The sequence below is a fragment of the Oratosquilla oratoria genome, chromosome 20 (genome assembly GCF_046742065.1).
Source record: "Oratosquilla oratoria isolate Oo_2021 chromosome 20, ASM4674206v1, whole genome shotgun sequence".
Classification (NCBI taxonomy): domain Eukaryota; kingdom Metazoa; phylum Arthropoda; class Malacostraca; order Stomatopoda; family Squillidae; genus Oratosquilla; species Oratosquilla oratoria.
The window spans coordinates 45,801,800-45,822,588 of NC_134796.1; the positions used below are offsets into that span (position 1 = coordinate 45,801,800).

The 20,789-nt window shown below is 37.4% G+C and overlaps 1 protein-coding gene across 1 annotated transcript in view; it reads right to left on the reverse strand.

Annotated features, from left to right (window-relative positions):
• Positions 1 to 374: 374 nt before the first annotated feature.
• Positions 375 to 20,789, reverse strand: part of LOC143036536 (uncharacterized) — a 40,653-nt gene continuing 20,238 nt past the window's right edge. The window contains exons 12-17 of the mRNA XM_076204011.1: positions 12,914 to 13,014; positions 10,993 to 11,249; positions 10,522 to 10,676; positions 8,942 to 9,155; positions 8,234 to 8,369; positions 375 to 2,606 (exon numbers count right to left, since the gene is read on the reverse strand). Coding sequence (XP_076060126.1) covers positions 2,484 to 2,606; positions 8,234 to 8,369; positions 8,942 to 9,155; positions 10,522 to 10,676; positions 10,993 to 11,249; positions 12,914 to 13,014 — 986 coding nt within the window. The 3' untranslated portion in view covers positions 375 to 2,483. The remainder of the gene's footprint in view (positions 2,607 to 8,233; positions 8,370 to 8,941; positions 9,156 to 10,521; positions 10,677 to 10,992; positions 11,250 to 12,913; positions 13,015 to 20,789) is intronic.

Consider the following 20,789-nt stretch of genomic DNA (forward strand, 5'->3'; position numbering starts at 1 on the left):
GGTTTCTCTTGCAGAAGACCTGTGGCCTTCAGGTAACTGCCATCTAATTCATGGTATCCAAAAGTTAAAGTTCACATACAACCTAAAAACAGTAAATAAAGCCTTACAAATAATAAATAGCTTCACTAAAACAACACCTACACTAAAAAATCAAGAGAATAGGTGAAGAAAACTGCAGCCAATATAGAATAAACAGAACAAAGTGTGGAAAATGCATTTCTGTGAAAAAAAAAAAATGCAAGAATGTAAAGAGGCCATTAATGATATACTCAATGGGAAATAAAATCACTAATGTATAAGAAATGAAAAGGCCTAGGAATGTTGGTCACAAATGATTTGTCCTCCAATAATTGCATCATCAATTGTTGAGTTACAGTGGTTTTTTACTTCAAAAATGGACAGGATGATGAAAAAAATTGAGTGATTAGCCCAAGATAATATGCAGGAATGCTGTGGTACTTCCATAGAAATAGTAAACAATCGAGAGAATACTAAGAGTAGCAACTTAAATTGGTCCCCAACCTAGCACATAAAGCTTAGAAAACTTGGAAATGCCATCGTTAGACAAACAAGATTGTATGAATCTTGTCATATATCAGTGTAGGTGGACAGAATTGGGACAGGATGGGTACCTGCTTGTGGTATACCAGTAAAATGTGTGGCAGAAAGAGACATTACCTTTAGCTTCCATCCTTAAAGCCTTTGTCTTGAGGTGAGGAGGTTGATGCTGGGTTGTTGGACCAGGCCCAGCACCTTTCTCAACTGTAATGTTCATCCCACAGAACCACCTCATACAGGTGCCCATCACTAGTCCCATGTCTGTGTACAGTATATCAATATGACAAAATAAGAGTGGCTATATATGCATTTGCACATGTTTTTTCCCCCCTGAAAGAAACCAACAAACTTTTTTTCTCATCAACACTGAGTTACATATTTGATCTTATTTCAGTGTTCACCTGAACCTACACATTTTTGATGATGATGATATGGTTTAGCGTCACATACTAAACTAAATTTATTGAAGGAGTGCCTTGATGCATGATTATTTTTCTGTTTATGACATATTTCACCAAAGGGAGGAGGACAATCATCTTCCTCTGAATCAGTCTGCAATCTCCTATGATGGCAAGTTTTTGAAATGCTATTGGAATTAGTGATGATAGGGTAAATCCTTGCCACCTAACATGAGGAAGCTATGCTGCATTTCACATTCCCTATCTGGGCAAGACCACAACAGACCCAAGTTCTACTTAGGTTCCCTTAGAAGTTGGAAAATAATAGAGAAGGAAAAAATCATAAAATAATTTTACAGGTTATTCAAAATTTTTGGTAAAAACTGACTAGACTGTTGAAGCAAAAGTTGCAATGTAACTTTATCACATTTTGGGAGAAATAAACTATATTGTACATTTCTTAAAAGTGGAAAATATTCATAAAATTATGTAAATAAGGTAAACAAGATTACAGAAATTAGTAGGAAAAGACAAATTTGTGGGAAACCAAATTCTTGTTTACAAATATCAAGCATGTAACAAATTTTTATAGACAAATGAATTCATTGCATTATAATTCAAATGACTCATGGCTACCTGACAGGATATACACCATCTTCATACTTACAAAAGTCTCATTATGTAAACACTTTATAAGGATATATACACAGATGGACATCATAAACTTAGCAACCTTTATCTAACTCAAAAGAGAAACATCTAGTATCACACATGACTGGACGGAATTGATGAATTTAATATTATTTGTACATGAAATTATGGGACGGATATGCACCAGAAAGCTATCACTTTCGTTGTGTCACCTACTCTTATGTAAGTGCTGTACTGTTGATCAAAGCTAACACTTTATGGGGCAGTAGCACTTTACACACTTTTCTTTAATTTCTGGCTATGTATGTAATTTTACTCTGCTATGGTAGTGCCTTTTTTCAATAAAAGTTTACATCTGCAATATCATAAATGGTGGCAGACATCTTTAAGACCTTGAAGCTTGACCTGTTATGTGATCCCTTTACAACCAGCTGAGGCTACTTCAGGACCTCTGGGGCTGAAGGGCCTGAAACCAAGCTTCATTAATTTCATAGTATATCCATCACTGCTCTTAAAACATGGACGTGACACAGTATTACTGTCACCAGGAAACATTATTTTGCTATGGTGATGGTGCACTGCCTGATAAAATGTCAATAAATTTATCCTGTGAATTTGCACAGTTGAATGATAATGAGGTGGATGATACATCTTGTATATAAATGACTTCAAAGTTTATATAAGACTAGATAAATATTGTACTAACATGGTAAGTAATAAACTCTGTTTACAAATTGGTCATTGCAACTTTATCATTCTCTTATTTGAAGCTGAACAGCGACTGTATCTATATTTGAGTTTATTAAAATAGTATTTACATGATGAATATTATACAAGTCACTGAACAGACTTCTATTAGTCACTGAAGAGTATGCCTTAAATGATGCTCACGTAATACGTGAAACGGTCAAGTTCTATGGAATACTCGTTTTCCTCCTTGCAATAGTACATTGGGCTCACTTGCCGCAGAGTCAGCTCTCCACCATCACCGGCAAATAACTGCAAAAACATGAATGGAAACAGTTATTGAAGTAATAAGCTTTACCTTCTTGTTATAAAGAAAACTCAAACTATACCTATATCTCCTGTTTCAAATATATACATTGAGTCCTCCTTATATGGTAATTCTTCATCCGGTAAATTCACAATTACGGTATTTGGTAATTACTACCCTTGATTCTATTTACGGTAAGAAAAATTCACATACAGTATCCGCTAGATATTTTGAAGAGGAAAGAGCAGGGAGAAGGTATGTCTGCCATATCCTATTATTGCATGTTATAATGGGTTTGGTATGCGGTAATTTCAATTTGCGGTAAGGTTTTCAGGAATGCATATGTACCATATAACAAGGACTTACTGTATCCTTTAGTTGGATGCCATTACATGTTGGCATACCCAGCAATGAATGGGGTGACAAGGCATTTTGGGATGTAGCATTGATCTTCTTTGGTGGTTTAACCTTACTATTTGAAAGAGCCTCCTATCCCACCCAATACATACATACATATACCAAGGCTTTTTCCCCCTTTCAAGGGAGGTAGCCAAAAAGGGAAAGGCATAAAAACACTCCCACCCATTTCATCCCTAAATACACTCCACACCTCACCCACCCTCCCTCTCATCTGAGCACCTCCTGGATGACGGGTCATCCCTGCACCTTGCCCAACGCCCTGGGTCAGAAGCAGTGTCGCAAGACACAGCACATCCGCAGCAAGGCCGCTTCATTTAATTGGCGACCCCCCCCTCTCCGTCCCCCCTTGCATATAAGGAGAGGACGGGGAGAAATCCCTTCGGGCTGCGTCAAAATTTACTCACACATACTACCCCATCCCCCACCCCCCCGCCCATTCCTCCTCATGCAATCACAACATCATCCATATACAACCATTCTCCACTCACCTCTGTCTTCCGTCCTCTCCCTTCCTTCCTCAACAGACATTCCCCTCTTCCCCAAAGCCCCCTTCACCCCATCCATCCACCTCATCCTAGGACATCCCCTCATGTTCACTCCCTCCACATCTACCTTCCATACCAATAATCCACATTATTAAGGGTGTGCATATAAGGCCTAATCAAACTTGAGGCTCTGGATAGATATTTTGGATTTCTACTTCGGCGAGTTGCTCCTTTAGCCATAGTAATCCCCAAATGAAATACATGAAGGCCTTGAATCTCAAGGGACAAGTAAAATAATTTTTTTCTATCACTTTTTTTTTTTAATATATTTTTTATTTCAGGAAATTCCCTATTGGCAATGCATGTTGGCTATGCTGACACAAGATTTCATGCCACTCCTCACATTGGACATATCTTTTATTATAATTATCTAATTTATTTACTTCTTTTAAGTGCATGGGCTGGTCAGGCATGTAAAAGGCTTTCACAGTTGAGCACAGAGCATGTGGTCACCAACATTAAAAAAAAAAAAAAAAATATATATATATATATATATATATATATTTTTTTGTGAATTTTTCCTTGTTAATCTTACTAGCAACATTTGGCATCTCTACAGTGAGTGAGGGAAGGAGAAAGAATCTGGCAGACAGGCCTTAAGGCATCTGAGTGGGTCTCAAGACAGGAGGGGATGTTTATATATACTACCCGACCTTCATTCTCACTATTATGTTATCTCCAAGTATATATGTCAATGCTTTTTGGATATGTTTTCACTGCAGTAGACAAATTCTTATCAATGTTCAGCTTATAGAAGTGAGTGCTATGAGAGACTGGAGGAAGTGGATAGTTTAGATCCTTCGGGGAGAATGTGGTGGGAGAGGGAGGAGTGGAGGTAGAATGTAGACTGAGGGAAACAAGTAAACATAAGAACATAAGTAAATGCCTTGGGGGGATTAAACAGTGTAATGAAAGATAGACATTTGGGAATGGATGCTAAGAGGAGATTGTATTTACCTAGTTGTATTTTGCAGGAAGGGGAGCTATGCTCATGGTATCCCGCCTTTATATCTGGCAGTGTCTAGTTTGCTCTTAAACTCATGAATGGTTTTTGTGCACAATATTTCATTGTCCAGTTTGTTCCAAGTGTCCACCACTCATGTGGAAAACTGTTTTTCTTCAGTTCTCTTCTGTAGCTATGTTTTTTGATTTTCTTTCCATGTCCTCTTTTGCTTCTCTTGTCTCAATTTAACAAGTCCTCTCTATCGAGTATTTCTGTGCCCTTCATGATTCTGTAGATGGTCAGTAGGTCACCTCTCTTCTTTGCTCCAGTGTTGGTAACTCCAGTTTAGCCAATCTCTCCTCATATGACAAGTCTGCAAGTGCAGGTGCCATTTTTATGGCTGCTCTCTGGATTCTTTCTATTTTTTTTATATTCTTTTTGGTGACCACAATGTCACTGCATATGCTAGTCTAGGCCTTATCAGTGTGACCAACATTTTTTTTAAATAATTTCTTCGTACAAATATGTAAATGCCACTTTTATTGATCTTAGCAAGTTGTAGGATTCTCTGACAATTTTGTTTATCTGTTTATTACACCCAAATCTTTTTCGGATCTCTCCTTCTTTACCTCCTTGGTTCCAATTTTATATTGTCCTGATATTCTATTTTTGCTTTTTCCAAACTCCATTATGCTACACTTGTTAATATTGAAGTCCACTTCCCATTTTTGACTCCAGTTTCATACCTTATTCAGGTCTTCCTGCAGTGAATCGCAATTCTTTTCAGTTTTTACTTTCCTTAACAGTTTGGTGTCGTCTGCAAAGAAGCTCATGTAACATTTCACATCATCATCCATATCATTCACATAAATAGCAAACATTATTGGAGCCAATACAGATCCTTGCGGTACTCCACTGATCACCTCTTTCCAACCTGAATATTTTTCTCTGAGCACTGCTCTCATCTTTCTACCAACCAGGAAGTCCTCCATCTATTTTAGTAGGTTCCCTTGTATCCCTCCTATATGTTCCATTTTTTTTTTTTTTTAATAATTTTTTGTGTGGTACTTTGTCAAAAGCTTTTTGTAAGTCCAGGAAGGCACAATCAGCCCATCCATTCCTTTCTTGCACTATATCTATTAATCTTGAGTAGAAACATATAAAGTTTGTGGTACATGATCTTCTTTGAACTCAAATTGCCTTGGGTTTATTATATTGTTGTCTTCCAGGTTGTTGAACCAGCATTTAATGTACACTCTCTCTAGCTCCTGTCTTGGTACATGCCTATTCACCCCTTCATTGTAATTATCCATCAAGATATCCCATTTCTCTTCCACTTTTGTCTCTTCCATGTAAATTTTTTCACAGTTTGCATTCTGGAAGAATTTCTTTAGTTTTGCAAAGTCCTTTTTGTTGTACATCAATCTTCCTTTCCTAAGCTTTTCATTCATCTCCATGTATATTTCTTCCTTAGTTCAGTCTCAATGAGTATATGGTCACTCTTTCCAATTGGTGTCTTGTATTGGGTTTTATCCACCATTTCAGGTTCTGTTGTAAATATTAAATCTAGTTTTGACGGTTCTTCATTATTTCTGTATCTGGTGTTTTCACTGAACCACTGAGTCATTGTATATTCCATGCTCATGTCCAGTAGTACATTAACCCACAAGTCTTCTCCTCCTCTCATTGTCATCTTCTTCCAACAAATTTCTTTGCAACTGAAGCCCCCCATAATTACCAGATTACCCCTGCCCATTAGTATCTCATTCAATGATTGCCTTGTATCTTCTAGCATTTTCATATGCTCGTTCTCTTGCCAAGTGTTCGTTTTTGGGGGCACTAAGTCACCACAAACTTTCTACTTTTCATGTTCTTGTCTGACTTTTATCATGATCAGTTCTACATTACCTTTTCCCTCCACAATTTTTGTTACATTCAAGTTTTTCTTGGCCAAGAACATGATTCCTCCTCTCTGTTTCTTGTCTCTGTTTTTAATTCAGTAATTGTATAGTCCATGTCCAACATCGATGGATGGTATTTCACCCCTTAGTTTAGTCTCCACAATTCCCATTATGTCTGGTTTTTCTTCTAGCAGGTAATCATTAAGTTCACTCAGTCCTGAAATTAACCCGTCGATGTTGGTATATGCCACTTTTAATTTTTTTCTTTCTCCACTTTTTTTTTTTTCTGTCTTTGGTTTGCCCATTCTGATGTACCATTTCCTCAGTCTCATGTACTCTCGAATAGAATTCCTTGCTTTCGTTCTCCGTTCTCTTCGCGTTTTTTTCCTTTGCTTCATCTCTTAGTGTCTTCTCTTTTTCCAATTCTTCACTACTCATTTCTCTTATCCATATCTTATTGTACTTTTCACTCCTTACCAAGTTACCTACTTTTTCAAATATGTCTTCTTCTACCATTTGTGATCTAGTTTTATCTTTAGGGGTCAATTTCTATCCTTAGAATAGTGACCAATCCTATATGCATCATCTACATCTTTCCTGCATCTTGGGCTCCATCCTGAATTTCTTTTAGGATTGCTATTGCTGTCTCTTTTTCTTCTTTTTCTCTCATGTACCTCTCCAGACCATGTTTTTCTTTTAGTCCATATACCACAATCCATTTTCTCCTATCCAATGTGTCTCTGACCCAATTTGCTTTTTCATTAATTACTTGGGTAATTGTCTTTTGTATTTTCCTGCATTTGTTGTTGGACTATTTCTTTGAAAACAATTTCTTTATTTTCAATGTTTTCCTTTCACTTCTTAAACTTTTGAATACTTTCTTCACCTAAGTTCTCTTCGATTTTTTCAGTCATTTCTTGTATTTTGTTGTTCACCTCTTTTTTTAAGTTTTCGCTATTGGTAGTATCATTAATTCTCTTCTTTTCATTATCACTCTTCAGCTCTCTTATATGAAGAAGTGATTGTGCTGACAGCACTGTACGGGGCAGAAATGTGGAATATAAGAGAGGAAGAGTTTGAATGTGTTTGAGATGAGGTGCCTGAGAAGTATGATAGGGATTACTAGGCTGGATAGAGTGAGAAACGAGGAGGTGAGGAGGAGAACTGGGGTGGAAAGGGAGTTGGGGAATAGGGTTGCTGAAAAAGTATTGGGATGGTTTGGACACATGGAAAGAATGAGTGAAGAAAGATTAGTTAAAGTGGTGTGGAAGGTAGAGGTAGAAGGAGTGAACATGAGGGGGGTAATCAAGGATGAGATGGATACATGAGGTAAAAGGGACATTGGGAAAGAGGGGAATGTCTGTTGAGGAAGGATGGGAGAAGACAGAAGTTAGGAATGAATGGAGAATGGTTGTGTAGGGATGATGCTGTGATGCCAAAATGACTACAAAAAATCCCAAGGGAACATGTGGATTTTGGCTGAATCTTGAGGTCAGTAGATTTGAGCACAACTTTACCTAGCAAGGCAGGTGGCAGGAAGCTAGAACCAAAGGTATGTGGATGGGATCCAGCCAAACTTAAGGCTCCAATAAATTTTTGGATTTCAGCTTCAGAAGGTTGTACCTTTAGTCTAGTATAACCGCATATCTCATGCTTCCTGGCATATAGGCATGACAGTAGCTAAACTGGAGCAAGTTACCAAAACAGCCTCCCACCTCTATAATCCTAAACCTGCAACTTTCATATTTTTGCATGAAACACGATCTTTTCAGTGATAAGTGGAGTGTTCAAAGAAGCAAACAGGTTGAAAGGTAACAACTTACTGCATATGGAGGCTGTGTACTTTCAGTGCTGTGGGGGGCTAAGTGGAAAGCTTGTAAAGAACCTCCAACCAGGCCTCCTGCTTCAATGGTCTGAACAGGATAGATATCTCCAGCACTAAGGTCCCAAATATATAGCCTGAAAAGAGAAAAATCGATACCTGCTTTATGATCTGACAAATTTCGAAAGACAATAATAACTCTTGCCAAGATAAGAGGGAGGGAAGAGGGTGGAGGGGAGTAGAGTATATTAGGGATGGAATGGGTGGGAGTGGTTTTTATGGTTTTTTTTTGGTTACCTCTCTTGTAAGGGGGAAAAGGCCTTTGGTGTATGTATGTATGTATGTATATATGCCTTTGTTGTCATTAATTAGAATCCCATACCCTGATATTTGCTGGCAACAGTCTTTGGGCCCTCCATATATAGATCTCTGGGAAGAAACACTAGACTGCTGTCTGTGTAGTACTGCATGAATTTTTATATTATCAAATTATAGTTTAGGAGGGGAATTGTCACTGGCTGTCAACTCTCACATGAAAAGCAGAAAAATAGAGTTGAAATTAAGTGAGAGATCCTGTGTCCAGCCCTGAGACTTAGTGTCAATCCCTTGGGGTTGTACGTCCATATGGAGGTAAAGATGTCCACGGGTTCTGAAGAAAGATATGGACACATCCCTCATATAACCTGAGATTTATTGTACCAAGTCTTACCTTGACATTCCATCGAGAACGTAGAAGACACAAGGTCGAGCTGGTGACCACTGAACGGCAATGACTGGAGCGCCATCTGGAGGAGACTGCCATGCCGTCAATGGCTTCTCACTCCTGATAGTGTGAAGTCGCACAGATCCGTCACTGCAGCCGACCAGGAAGTAATTTGGGTCATGGGGACACATGGAGAGACAGGTGGCTTCGCAGATATATTCTGAGTATGAGAGAAATAAAATTATTGTAGTTTTGAAAGTGTCACGAGAAATAGGCAACTGGGAATGAATGCAAAGAGGAGATTACATGAAGGGATGATTGGGTCATTGAGGAGACGGAGACATAGAACATAAGAGAGGAAGAGTTTAAATGTGCTTAAGATGAAACGTGTGAGAAGTATGGTAGGGGTTAAAAGGTTGGATAGAGTGAGAAATGAGAAGGTGAGGTGGAGAGCACAGGTGGAATAAGAGATGGTAGATAGGGCTGATGAAAGAGTATTGGGATGGTTTGGACACATGGAAAGAATGAGTGAAGAAAGATTAGTAAAAGAGTTGTGAAAGGCAGAGGTGGATGGAATGAACCTGAGGGGACAACTGAGGATGAAATGGATAGATGGGGTGAAAGGGGATTTGATCATGTCTGTTAAGCAATCAAGGGAGAAGGCAGGAGATATGGGTGAGTGGGGAATGGCTATGTATAGATGATACTGTGATGCAAGGAAGGGAAGGGGTGGGGGGATGGGGGATGTAGGGAGTGGTTATGTGTGGATGATATTTTGATGCAGCTCAAAGAGATTTCTCCCTGTTATCACTATTTTCTGCATGAGGGGACAGAGACAGGGGGTCATCGATTAAATAAAGCAGCCTTGCTGTGGATGTACTGTGTCTTGCTACCTTGCCTCTGACCCAGGGCAGTGGGTGGGAGACAGGGATAATCCACAAGGAGCTAAGAGTTGAGGGAGGAAAGGGTAGTGGATGGAAATGGAATGGGTGGGAGTGAAATGGGTTTGTGTATTTTAACTTGGCTACCCTCCCTTATGTGGCAGAAAATACCCTTGGTATATAGATAGATAGTTTAAAAATACAATTAATAATTGTTGACTTAATTTGCATGTAAAATGATGCAAAAACAGTAAAGGGACAATCTCATGATATATATACAAGACCTTCACTTTTTTTATTTCCCTAAGATGTGGGGGACAGCAAATGTGTTTATGGATTTGTGTAGAGCAGGTGTATTTTCTAACTTGACCCTCCCCTTATAAAGGGTAGAAAGCCTTTTGTTATATATATATATTTTTAAAAGATTGAAATGGGCAGGACATGTTACAAGGATGCAAGAAGATAGATGGCCAAAGAAAGTGCTCAATAGTGGAGTGCATGGAAGACGACCACTTGGATGACCTAGAAAGGACTGGAGGAGATGCATTGAAGAAGATGTGCAGACATGCAGAACAGAACCAAGAGAATGGAAGGAGGTGGCACAGGACAGAAAGACATGGCGAGACACTTCAAAAGCGGTTATGGATCACCACGTGGCCCGAAGACCAGCGGAGTAAGAGTAATATTTCTTGAAATAGTTCTTACCAATTTCAGGCATATAAGCCCTGGGATGAGTACGCGCTGTGTGGCGAGAGCAATGGGCCACAGCACCCGTTATTGTAGCAACATAAAGTTGGTTGGGTTCACTGGGATCCAGTTGAAGGTCGTGGCAAGTCACTATATAATCTAGGTTTTCATCTCTACAATAAAAGAGAGATACACAAATAAAAAATATTTGCCATTCCCTTATGAAAAGTATGTATAGTATGCATTTACCTAATTATAGTATACTGGAAAGGAGCTACTCTCATAGGAACTTGTTAATTTTTCTCAAACTACCATATATAAAATAAATCTGACAGTCGCCCAAATAATTCCGACATGCGCTGTCAATAGCGATTCTATTCAGGTACCATATATAACTTTAAATTTATCTATGGTTTTAGTTTGGGCTTTATTTTCTAATGAATGATAAAAACTGATGAAGGGAAAGGAGGGAAGAACCTAGTGACTTACCCTTGCATATAAGATGACACCTTAACAGACGCAGCACGTGAAACTGCGATCTTTGACCAGGGTGAAGCTCCGAGATGAGCTGAGACGTATGCACCAGTAGGTTGCATGTGATGGGTACTCCGCAGACTTGATGCACTTCGCAGGCTAGAGGCACTTCCCCTTCCCCCGGTGTTGGGTGCAACAGCTTCAAGGCTCACTAAGTGGGTTTGAATTACAACCCACCATGTTATAATGCCATCAGCTGTTAAAGTGACAACCTGAGGAAAGCAAAAACAAAGAAACTCCTGTAGAAGTATACATACATATACCAAAGGCTTTTCCCCCCTATAAGGGAAGTAAAAAAAAAAAAAAAAAAAGTATATACTGTATATATATATACATACATATACCAGTAGCTTCTTCCCCCTTACAAGGAATGTAGCCAAAAAGCAAAGGCATAAAATCCACTCCCACCCATTAATTTTTATCAATATGGTGACATATTTCCTATAAATTTTTATGGCTCTAAGTCACACCTAAATCATCACAATCTATTTTGTATCCACTAACACTCGGGCTATCCAACAACCACCTATGTATCACTGCAGATTTTGATACGGCAAACACCAGACAACCTTGTTTAGTCAGAGAGAGAGAGAGAGAGAGAGAGAAAATCATTATCCTATTCACACTTATGTACCAGGGACCAATGATAGATATCTGTTAAAAGTGGTCCTGAAAGATGGACGTTGGGGAGAATCATGATCTCCCTGCTGCTGCCTATCTTCAAAACACCCTCCACCTCCATTTGGAGGTACAGCCCCATGGGGCTGGCACTTTGTTCCTGGACCAGGTCCAAAGTTTCTCTACCAACTTCAACTGCATTTCCTCTACCTTCTCACATAAAGAAAACTGACAAATGGCGACTGGTTTCCCCCTACTACTACTATAAGCTGGTGACACACAAACTGTCTCGCACCAATACACACATACATATACCAAGGGCTTTTTCCCCCTTACAAGGGAGGTAGCCAAAAAACAAAGGCATAGAAACCACTCCCACCCATTCCATCCACACCAATACAAAAGTCTAAAGTTTCTTCCCAGAGAGATCTGTAGGTGGACCTGAGGAATGTTGACTACCACCATGAGGTTGTGCATTTTCAGTCAGTGAAAATCATGAAAACAATCATCATCACTACCAGAGCTGGGCATATTACTGCCAGACAGGTAGTGTGTTACTGAAAAATCTGGGGTGCATTTCTGTCAATGCATTAGCGATATTAGTTTCCTTAGAGCGGTCTGTGTTACTGTGTATATGTATGTATATATATATCACATACACACACCGTTCTAAGGAAATTAAAATTGGTAATGCATTGACGGAAATGCATCCCAGATTTTCTGGTAATGCACTACCTGTCTGGTGGTAATGCATTATCTGTCCGACGATAACGTGCCCAGCTCTGATCATTACTACCACCTATGTATCACCCTACAGATTTTGTCCTGACTACTATACAATTCAATTTAATAGAGGGAAAATATTATTGGGCTGAACAGAATATCTGTATCCACCATTTGATAATACCCAATTTCTTAATTTCTAACAAACATTTTTAAAGCAATACATCTTATGTTACCTGTCATGTGTTCATGATAACATTATAGAACAGCTTTAGAGGTTCCATGCAAGATATCTTGGTTCATATTCACACAAAGCTGGCTATGATTTAGAATAGTTGCAAAATAAAGTTTGATGACAACAATATTCAGGTTTATTTTCCTATAGTAAAGCAGAACAAGATGAAATGTGTACTCAATCATGGAACAAACAACTATTTACAGGCAAAAATAATAAAATGCTTTGCCATCACAGTGAGAAGAAATATATCCCACCAGGGCAACTGCAAACAGACCTTGTAATCTTTTAGTATCTCACCTGAAACGATGCCTGATCAGTTGCATCTCCCTCCTCAGTGTTGATCACAGGCTGGATGGCCACCACAGAACTGCCCCCCTCCACCAACTCCACCCCACATGCTGTAGCATACATTCAATTAAAGTTAGCTCTATGATATCAATGTAGATGTGTGTATTTACCTAACTGTAATGTAAAGGAAAGGAGTTATGCTTGTGGAGTCTGTCTCTTTGCATCCAGTGATCAAATTTAATTTTAAATTTGGTATGATTTTAAGTTGGGTTATTCCATTTGTACCAGTACACAAGTTGACATCTTTGGACTGAAAACTGTCCTGCTTGATACCCATCTGGCATATGATCTTTAATTATTTTTTTCCTAAACCAAGAGATCTTCCATGTCAATTGTATCCGCTCATTTAATGGATCTTAACACTGCATTCATTTCAACTCTCTCTATTCTTTCTTCTAATGATGGGATATCTAAGCTCTCCTCATATGTTTTGTTTCTGCCAGGCTAGTGATCAACATAAATACTGCATTTTGTGGTCTTTCAACCTTAATTACATTTTTCATTTTATGTGCTATATATTTTAACATTTATGTAAATCAAGAACATTTTGGGTGCAAGAACACTCTTGAAAGAATCCAACTTCTTTCCATTCTGATATTCATTCTTCATGTATTGACTTTCCATTCATTCCAAGGGGCTTCCTTGAAAGCCTTCACTATGCTCCAATTTCCATATTAGCTGTTAGTGAGGTACCTTATCAAAGGTTTTCTCTATGTCCAGGTACATAATTCACCCAGCTTTCTCTCTCTTGTGGCACAACAACCACTTTTGATTAAAATCTTAACTGGTTCAATACACTATTGTATTCTATTTCTAAAACTGGAAAAAAAGCCTTTTGAGATATCTGACCAACCTGTCTTTCGCAATCTTTTAACATAATTCAGTTATCATGCTGGTCAGGGTTTTTCTTAGTGTTTCCTCGAATCACATTAGCCCTTTCTCAATACTAGGGCATCCTCCCTTAAATGAACATACAATCAGGCTATTAATCTTAATACTCAGTTATTGTCAACATTCCTTAACCTCTTCAATATGAGTCAAATTCTCACAGGCAGCATCAGCTGCCTTATGTACGATAATTCAATAATGCATCTCAATTACTTGTATTATAAAATATAAAGTTACAGTTGTATTACTTATTCTCTTTCACTCTGAATATTAATAACCACAAAAAATGTGATGAGGTCAGTTCACAGAATATGTGGGATCACTCGGCTACAACTACAAAATAAATATAATCAAGACACTAATGCCAGCATCTTCGTATACAGTACCCACTCACGCCTCATGATGCTTATGTAGGCATAATCATATGGAAGGGGTTAAATATCTAATTTGAGATCCTGTCAAGCCATGAAGCCACAAGGAACTGTATGAACAGCATCAACCGTGCCTAGATACTCAGGCCAAGTGAATATCAATCTGCTAATCTGTATGGTAGCCCACTATTCTATCAACTGAACTATAACTCCATTTTGTTCAATAATTTTCTATAGGTGAAAGATGTCTGATAATACTTCTTAAAATTTGGTTACATTCCAGACCTTTGTCTTCCAGGAGGCATATGCTATCATGAAGTCTCTTTCTCATGAAAATTTTCTCATATCTGATGTCTCCAGTGGTGAGTATGCACTCTTCACCTCCACATTTATATCCTTTAACACAACACTCTCCTATTCTCACCCTTCTCCTCCACAAAGCTGTTTTCCTTAATAAGAGCTGATTAGAACTTTTGTTAATTATTTCAGTTGTATTTTCTTAGGCCTCTTTTTTTTTATTTGTAAAATAATTTAGGATCAGCTTTAGATTTATAAATTACATATTTATCTTATTTTTTCCTCTGTAGATCTTTGTATACCAATTTATTTTTATTATTAATTTTTTGTTCTAGAGTATTTCCTTCTCTTCCTCTACTTCTCCTATGTCATCTCTTTTCTTTTTTTTAGCTGTCTTGCATTTTCATTTTCTTTTCAACAAGTTTTATATCAACCTTTTTTCATTAACCTGTGGCACATTTTCCCTACCAAAGATGTAAATAGATAAAAAAAATCCATTTCTTGTTCTTCTCTAGTTTCTTGTCTATGTATGTGTGGGGGAGGTGTCTTGAAATTCCTTTTTTGAAAAATGTCAAATCATAGAAAGGTGGGAAAACATGAGGGGAATAAATTCCAGAGCCTCACAGTGGAAGGAAAGAGTGCATCATCTGACTTACCAAACATGCTGATTTGTGTGTGATATAGTTTTTTTTTTTTTTTTTTTTTTTTTCTTGGTGTGTGTGGGTGTTCTGCTATTTATATGTAGTGTGTCAGGTGTGCTATGTTTGTGGAGGCTGCAAGTGTTTGTGTGCCTCTCATGTCAAGGTGATCTTTGACTTTGAGGACTTTTGTTTCAGTGTAGATGGTTTGTAGGTGTTGCATATGTGCAGCCTGTGATAATTTTTAAGGTTTTGTTTTGTGTTGTCTGAAGGGTGTTGAGGTGTGTCTCACTGAGATTAAGTGCCCATGCTGGACTTGCATAATTCATCACTGAGCGTATGCATTGCTTGTATATTGTAGTATTAGTTTATTTGTTTTGTCCAAATGTTGTTCCAGTGATTGATTTAAGTGCGTTGAGTCTAGGTGTGTATTTATTTTTTATGTTTGTGATGTATTGTTTAAATAACATGGATGTATCCTATGTTACACCAAGAATTTTCAGTGTGCATGTGGTATTAGTGTTGTTGATATAGAGATGAGGAATGTATTTGTGTTCTTTTGTCCAGTTGGTGAGAAGTGTTGCTGTAGATTTGGCTGGGGCTATTTTGAGTCTGTTTGTAATGAACCATGTGTTGAGTGTATCAAGGTATGGCTGTATTATTTCTGTGGCTTTGTCTGTGTTATGACGTGTACATGTGATTGTTATGTATCTGCATTGGAAGAGATTTGTATTTCTGAGATGTCTGGTGTGGGTATATCATGCATATATAGATTAAAGAGTGTGGGGGATAAAACAGAGCCCTGTGGTACTCCATTCTTAATGTTTCTGATGTGTGATGATTGGCCATTATATGACACATAAGCATTCCTGCCTGCCAGATAATTGGCCAGCCATCTTTTAGTGTTATTGTGCATGTCTGTCCTATATATTTTGTTTGTTAGATTGTGTTGTTGTCAGGGCAAGATGAATGTGGTGTCTTCTGTGTAGTGATTGCATCTGGGGTAATCTTGTGAGTCTGTGGAAGGGCTTATTCTTTATTGGTGTTTCAATCCTGGGTGAGGCCTGAACATAAGTCATGCCAATTCAGTTTTGCTTGTTGTGAGAAGGATTTCTCAGTTGGGCTGATATTTGGAAGGAGTCAAATGGAGTGTTGATAAGCTGGATGGCTTTGGTCTTTTGTTTTCAGAAACACAACTGCATAAAACAAGTCACCCCAAACGTGAAATGTACACTCCATATGAGGGTAAATAAGTCTCCTGTGTTGAGTCAGCAGCTGAGTTAGTGTTAAAAAAGTTTGATAGCAGTAAAGAATATCCAAATTCAATGAAGCTGTTCTAACAATAGCTGAGATACAAGTTTACCAGTGTAGTTTACTTGTAAGAATGTTATAAGTTCACAGAGGAAAAAGCTGTGTACTGTTGAGGAACAGGGAATTTATGTATAAATTTACCTATTCATACATATGTGGGGGGGTATATGTGGTGTCATTATCTATTTTATATAAGACTGCAGCTTAGCATTAGTTTTCTAAAGCTAAAAACACATTCTACTGTGGGTTTTTGTTTGGCAAATAGTGTTTGCCCTGGTAAAACTGACATATTTTGTCTCCATGCTCTCAGTCAATTATTGCATGAATGACATGTTGCATTTAAAATATTTTTCTACATTTATTATTTACCTGTTGTATCTGGCAGGGTAGAAATAAATTGTCTATTTTTCCTAGGCAAACATTAAAATCCAAATTAAAATCAAGCAAGATAAAATGTAATATACTGCCTGTACGATAAATATTACTACTTTCTTAGCATAGAAAAGGAATTAATTTGTGCTATGAGAAAAAAAAAGTCCATGCTGAACACTTGTATGTCCTGAAAACTAATTCAAAATTATGGAAATTATGGTTACATAATAGGAAAGAATCTGCAAAGCACCAATGTATATAGCTCAGTGTGGAACATTAGGGTAAATGCAAGTGCCTAGGATGGGTTCTCTTCCACTGCACAGGCATGGGCCACCTTCACCCAGACAGAAGTCTTGAGTGTATTGATAGTGTGGAAACGTAGGAAGATATTAAGCTAGCTTTGTCTGTGCATTTACCTATTTGTATTTTACAGGAAGGGGAGCTATGTTCATGGTGTCCTGTCTCCATATCTCATGTTATCTAGACTTTTTTAATTCGTGTATAATTTTTGAACACACCACATTCTCATCTAATCTGTTCCAAATGTCTATTATCCTGTGGGGAAAGCTGTTCTTTTTCAGGTCTCTTCTATAATTGTTTTTCTTGATTTTCTTTCCATGTCCTCTTGTATCTCTACTATCCTATTTTATTAGATCCTCTCTATCAATAAATTCCATGCCTTTTATGATTCTATAAATAGTTATCAAGTCTCCTCTCTCTCTTCTTTGCTCCAATGTCTGTAGCTCAAGTTTTGCCTGCCTCTCCTCATATGATAGTTCTGAGAGCATTGGTGCCAATTTTGTAATTGCTCTTTGTATTCTTTCAAGTTTTGTTCATTTTTTTTGTACTTGGTGACCACGTCGTTGCTGCATACTCCAATTTTGGTCTTATCAAAATGACTAGTATTTTCTCCACCATTTCTTCATCCAGGTATGTAAATGCCACTTTGATTAATCTTATTAAATTATAAGTTTCTCCAAAAATTTTGTTTATATGTTTCTCTGGGGACATCTGCTTATTAGACTATGTATTTTGTCTGTTAGTTCGTCCCTGCATTTTCTCAAAATCCAGTTGGCCATTTCATCTGGACGATGTGATTGTCTAACATCGAGATTACGCAAGTGATTCATTATTTCATTCCTTGATACTTCTATCTCTTTCATAGGGGAAACTTTCCCCTCTCACTCAACATCTCTCAGTTATATGTTCTCCCTCGTAAACACCGATTTAAAATACTTGTTCATAATTTCTGCCATTTCTATTTCCTCTGTGTATTCTATTCCTCCTTGTAGTTTCACTAATTCGTTTGTTTTTCAATTTGTTGTTTACAAATCTATAAAATAGTTTTGGTTTTTACATTTTTCTATGACATCCTTTTAGTATTTTCTCTTTTCTTCTCTGCGCTCTTGTACATATTCATTTCTATAACCAGTATATATTTTCCATTTTTTGTTTTTTTTATCTTTCCTCAATTTTATCCAAGCTTTATCCTTTTTATCTTTTAACTTGCTACATCTTTTGTTGTACCAACATTTTACATATCCTTTTTCTTGTTTTTGTCTTGGAACATACTTTTCCACTCCTTCCTTATAATTTTTTGTCAAATTCTTCTATTTCTCTTCTACTGTTGTTTCCTCTTTGTATATCCTTTCCAAGTCTGCTTTTTTTTTTTTTTCATTTTATCAAAGCTTGTTTTTCCATACATCATTCTTCCCTTTCTATATTGTTCATTTTTTCCATGTATTTTTCTTTAGTTTCTTTAGGTCACTTTTCCTTAGTGTCTTATATTCATTCTTGTCCATTATTTCAGGTTCTGATGTGATTATTAGGTCTAGTCTTGATGGCTCTTCCTCATTTCTATACTTAGTATTCTCTTGTATCCATTGTCATTGTATGTTCTATAATCATATGAAGTAGTACATTTCCTCATAGGTTGTCTCCACCCTTCACTGTCATCTCTTCCCAGCAAATTTCTTTACAATTAAAGTTACTCACAGGGCTTTGTAGCGTGGAATTTAATGAACCATATCCTTGGTGAAGGATACTTTTAATTTTCTGTTACCTCCATCCTATTTTCTGTTACCTCCATCCTGTTTTCTGTTTCCCTTATGTTTTTCTCTCCTATGAACCATTTCCTTACTTTCATATCCACTACTCTCCAATAGAATTTCTCTTTGTCTGACTCTGTTCTGTTCACATTTTTTTTCCTTAGCTTCGATTCTTTTTGTTTTCTCTTCCTCTCTTTCCTCTTTATTCATTTTTTTATCCATACCTGTTTGTATTGATCACTTTCTGCTAGTTTTCGTGTTTTTGAAAAGGCATTCTTTGCTGTTGTTTGTGACTTGCATTTAACCTTAATTGGTCTGGTCTTGTCTATATTGTATTTCCCCAGCCTATATATTTCTTCAATATCTTTCCCTATTTTCTGTTCACCTTCTTGAAATATTTTTAATACCTTGTTCACTCTTTCTTTCTCATCTCTTACTCTTGTAGTCCTATTTGGATTATGCTTCTCTTCCATTCCTAATATAATTATACATTTCTTTTTATCTGCTAAGTCTCTTACTATATTTTCCTTCTCTCTCAGTGTGTTCCTTCATCTGTTGTTTCACTATATCTTTAAATTAAATTTTGCTATACTCCTGAATCTTTTTCCAACCACTTACCTCTTTTGCTATGGACTCTTTATTCTTTATTATTATTCCTCTTTAATTCCTCATTCTCATCCTTTACTTCTTTTGCCTTTTTAATTCTTCTATTTCTTTATTTAGGTTTTGGTTATCCTTCTTTAGTTCTTCCGATTTATCAACTCTTTGTGTAATTAGTGCAAGTTGGCTAAATCTAACCTACCATGATTTGTTAATTTTTGTTAGTTTTTCCTCTAGATTTGCTAATCAGGGGAGGTTGTCATCTCCTCCCTCATTAAATCCATAGAAATAATTATCTCCACTTTCTATTGCACTGCTCTTATCTATATTTCTAGTTTTAATGCCTTTGCTGACTTGTTCAACTTCACCTGTGTCGTCTGCGCACCTTTTGTTTAAGTCCCTTCTGACTTCCGGGGCCTATTCCTCCCTTTCCTCATTTTCTTCCATTTTTTTTCAATAATTCCCCCCTTCTCCTTTTTCTCCATCTGCCCACTACGCCACGAGCTTTCCCCTTCCCTACTAATACAACACAGCTACTCTCTCATTGCTGAAATCCACAAAAATTGTGTTTTTTCCTGGAGTTCCAATTTTTGCCATCTATCTGACGTGTGTGTGCATGTGTACTGTCTGGATAAGGCACCAAGCAAGCCTAACTGGGTACAAATATACGGAGTTTTACTATACCAGAACCCATTTTTGTGTCCACCCTGGGGATACGAACTCAGGTCACTTATGTGTGAAGCAAAAGCACTACCTTGAACCACCAGGGGGTCCTTATAACTTATTGTAAAAAACAGAGACTTAAAATAAGGGTAAATATAAAAGGTCTTTACCTGAGTTCACAAATGAAATTCCACTACCATGGTTCCACGGCCCAATACACAGAAGATTGATAGGCAAAGCTTAACTGTTTTAGGTTATGATTTAACACTAAAGTACAATAGTGTTAAGGGGTTAGTAATGATAGTAGAGATGGACTGGACATCCACAACTGCAGATATTTTTCTAATATCTTAAAGTCCGCACCTATGTCTACAGACGCTGAGGTTACATAGATATTTTGACAATACTAAACATATTAGCACCCTACTGCATTACATATTTACAAAAGAATACAAAGGCCGAGCATACCAACAGTATACCTTTTGGTCCATAACTAGGCTGGATGCGTAAAAAAATGATAAATAAATAAATAGATAAACAAATACACATTCCCATATTCAAATCCAGTGACCCATGACTCTAGTTGTGTATGAAAGTGGCAGTTGCTGACATGTCTATTGAAATAAACACCACAAGA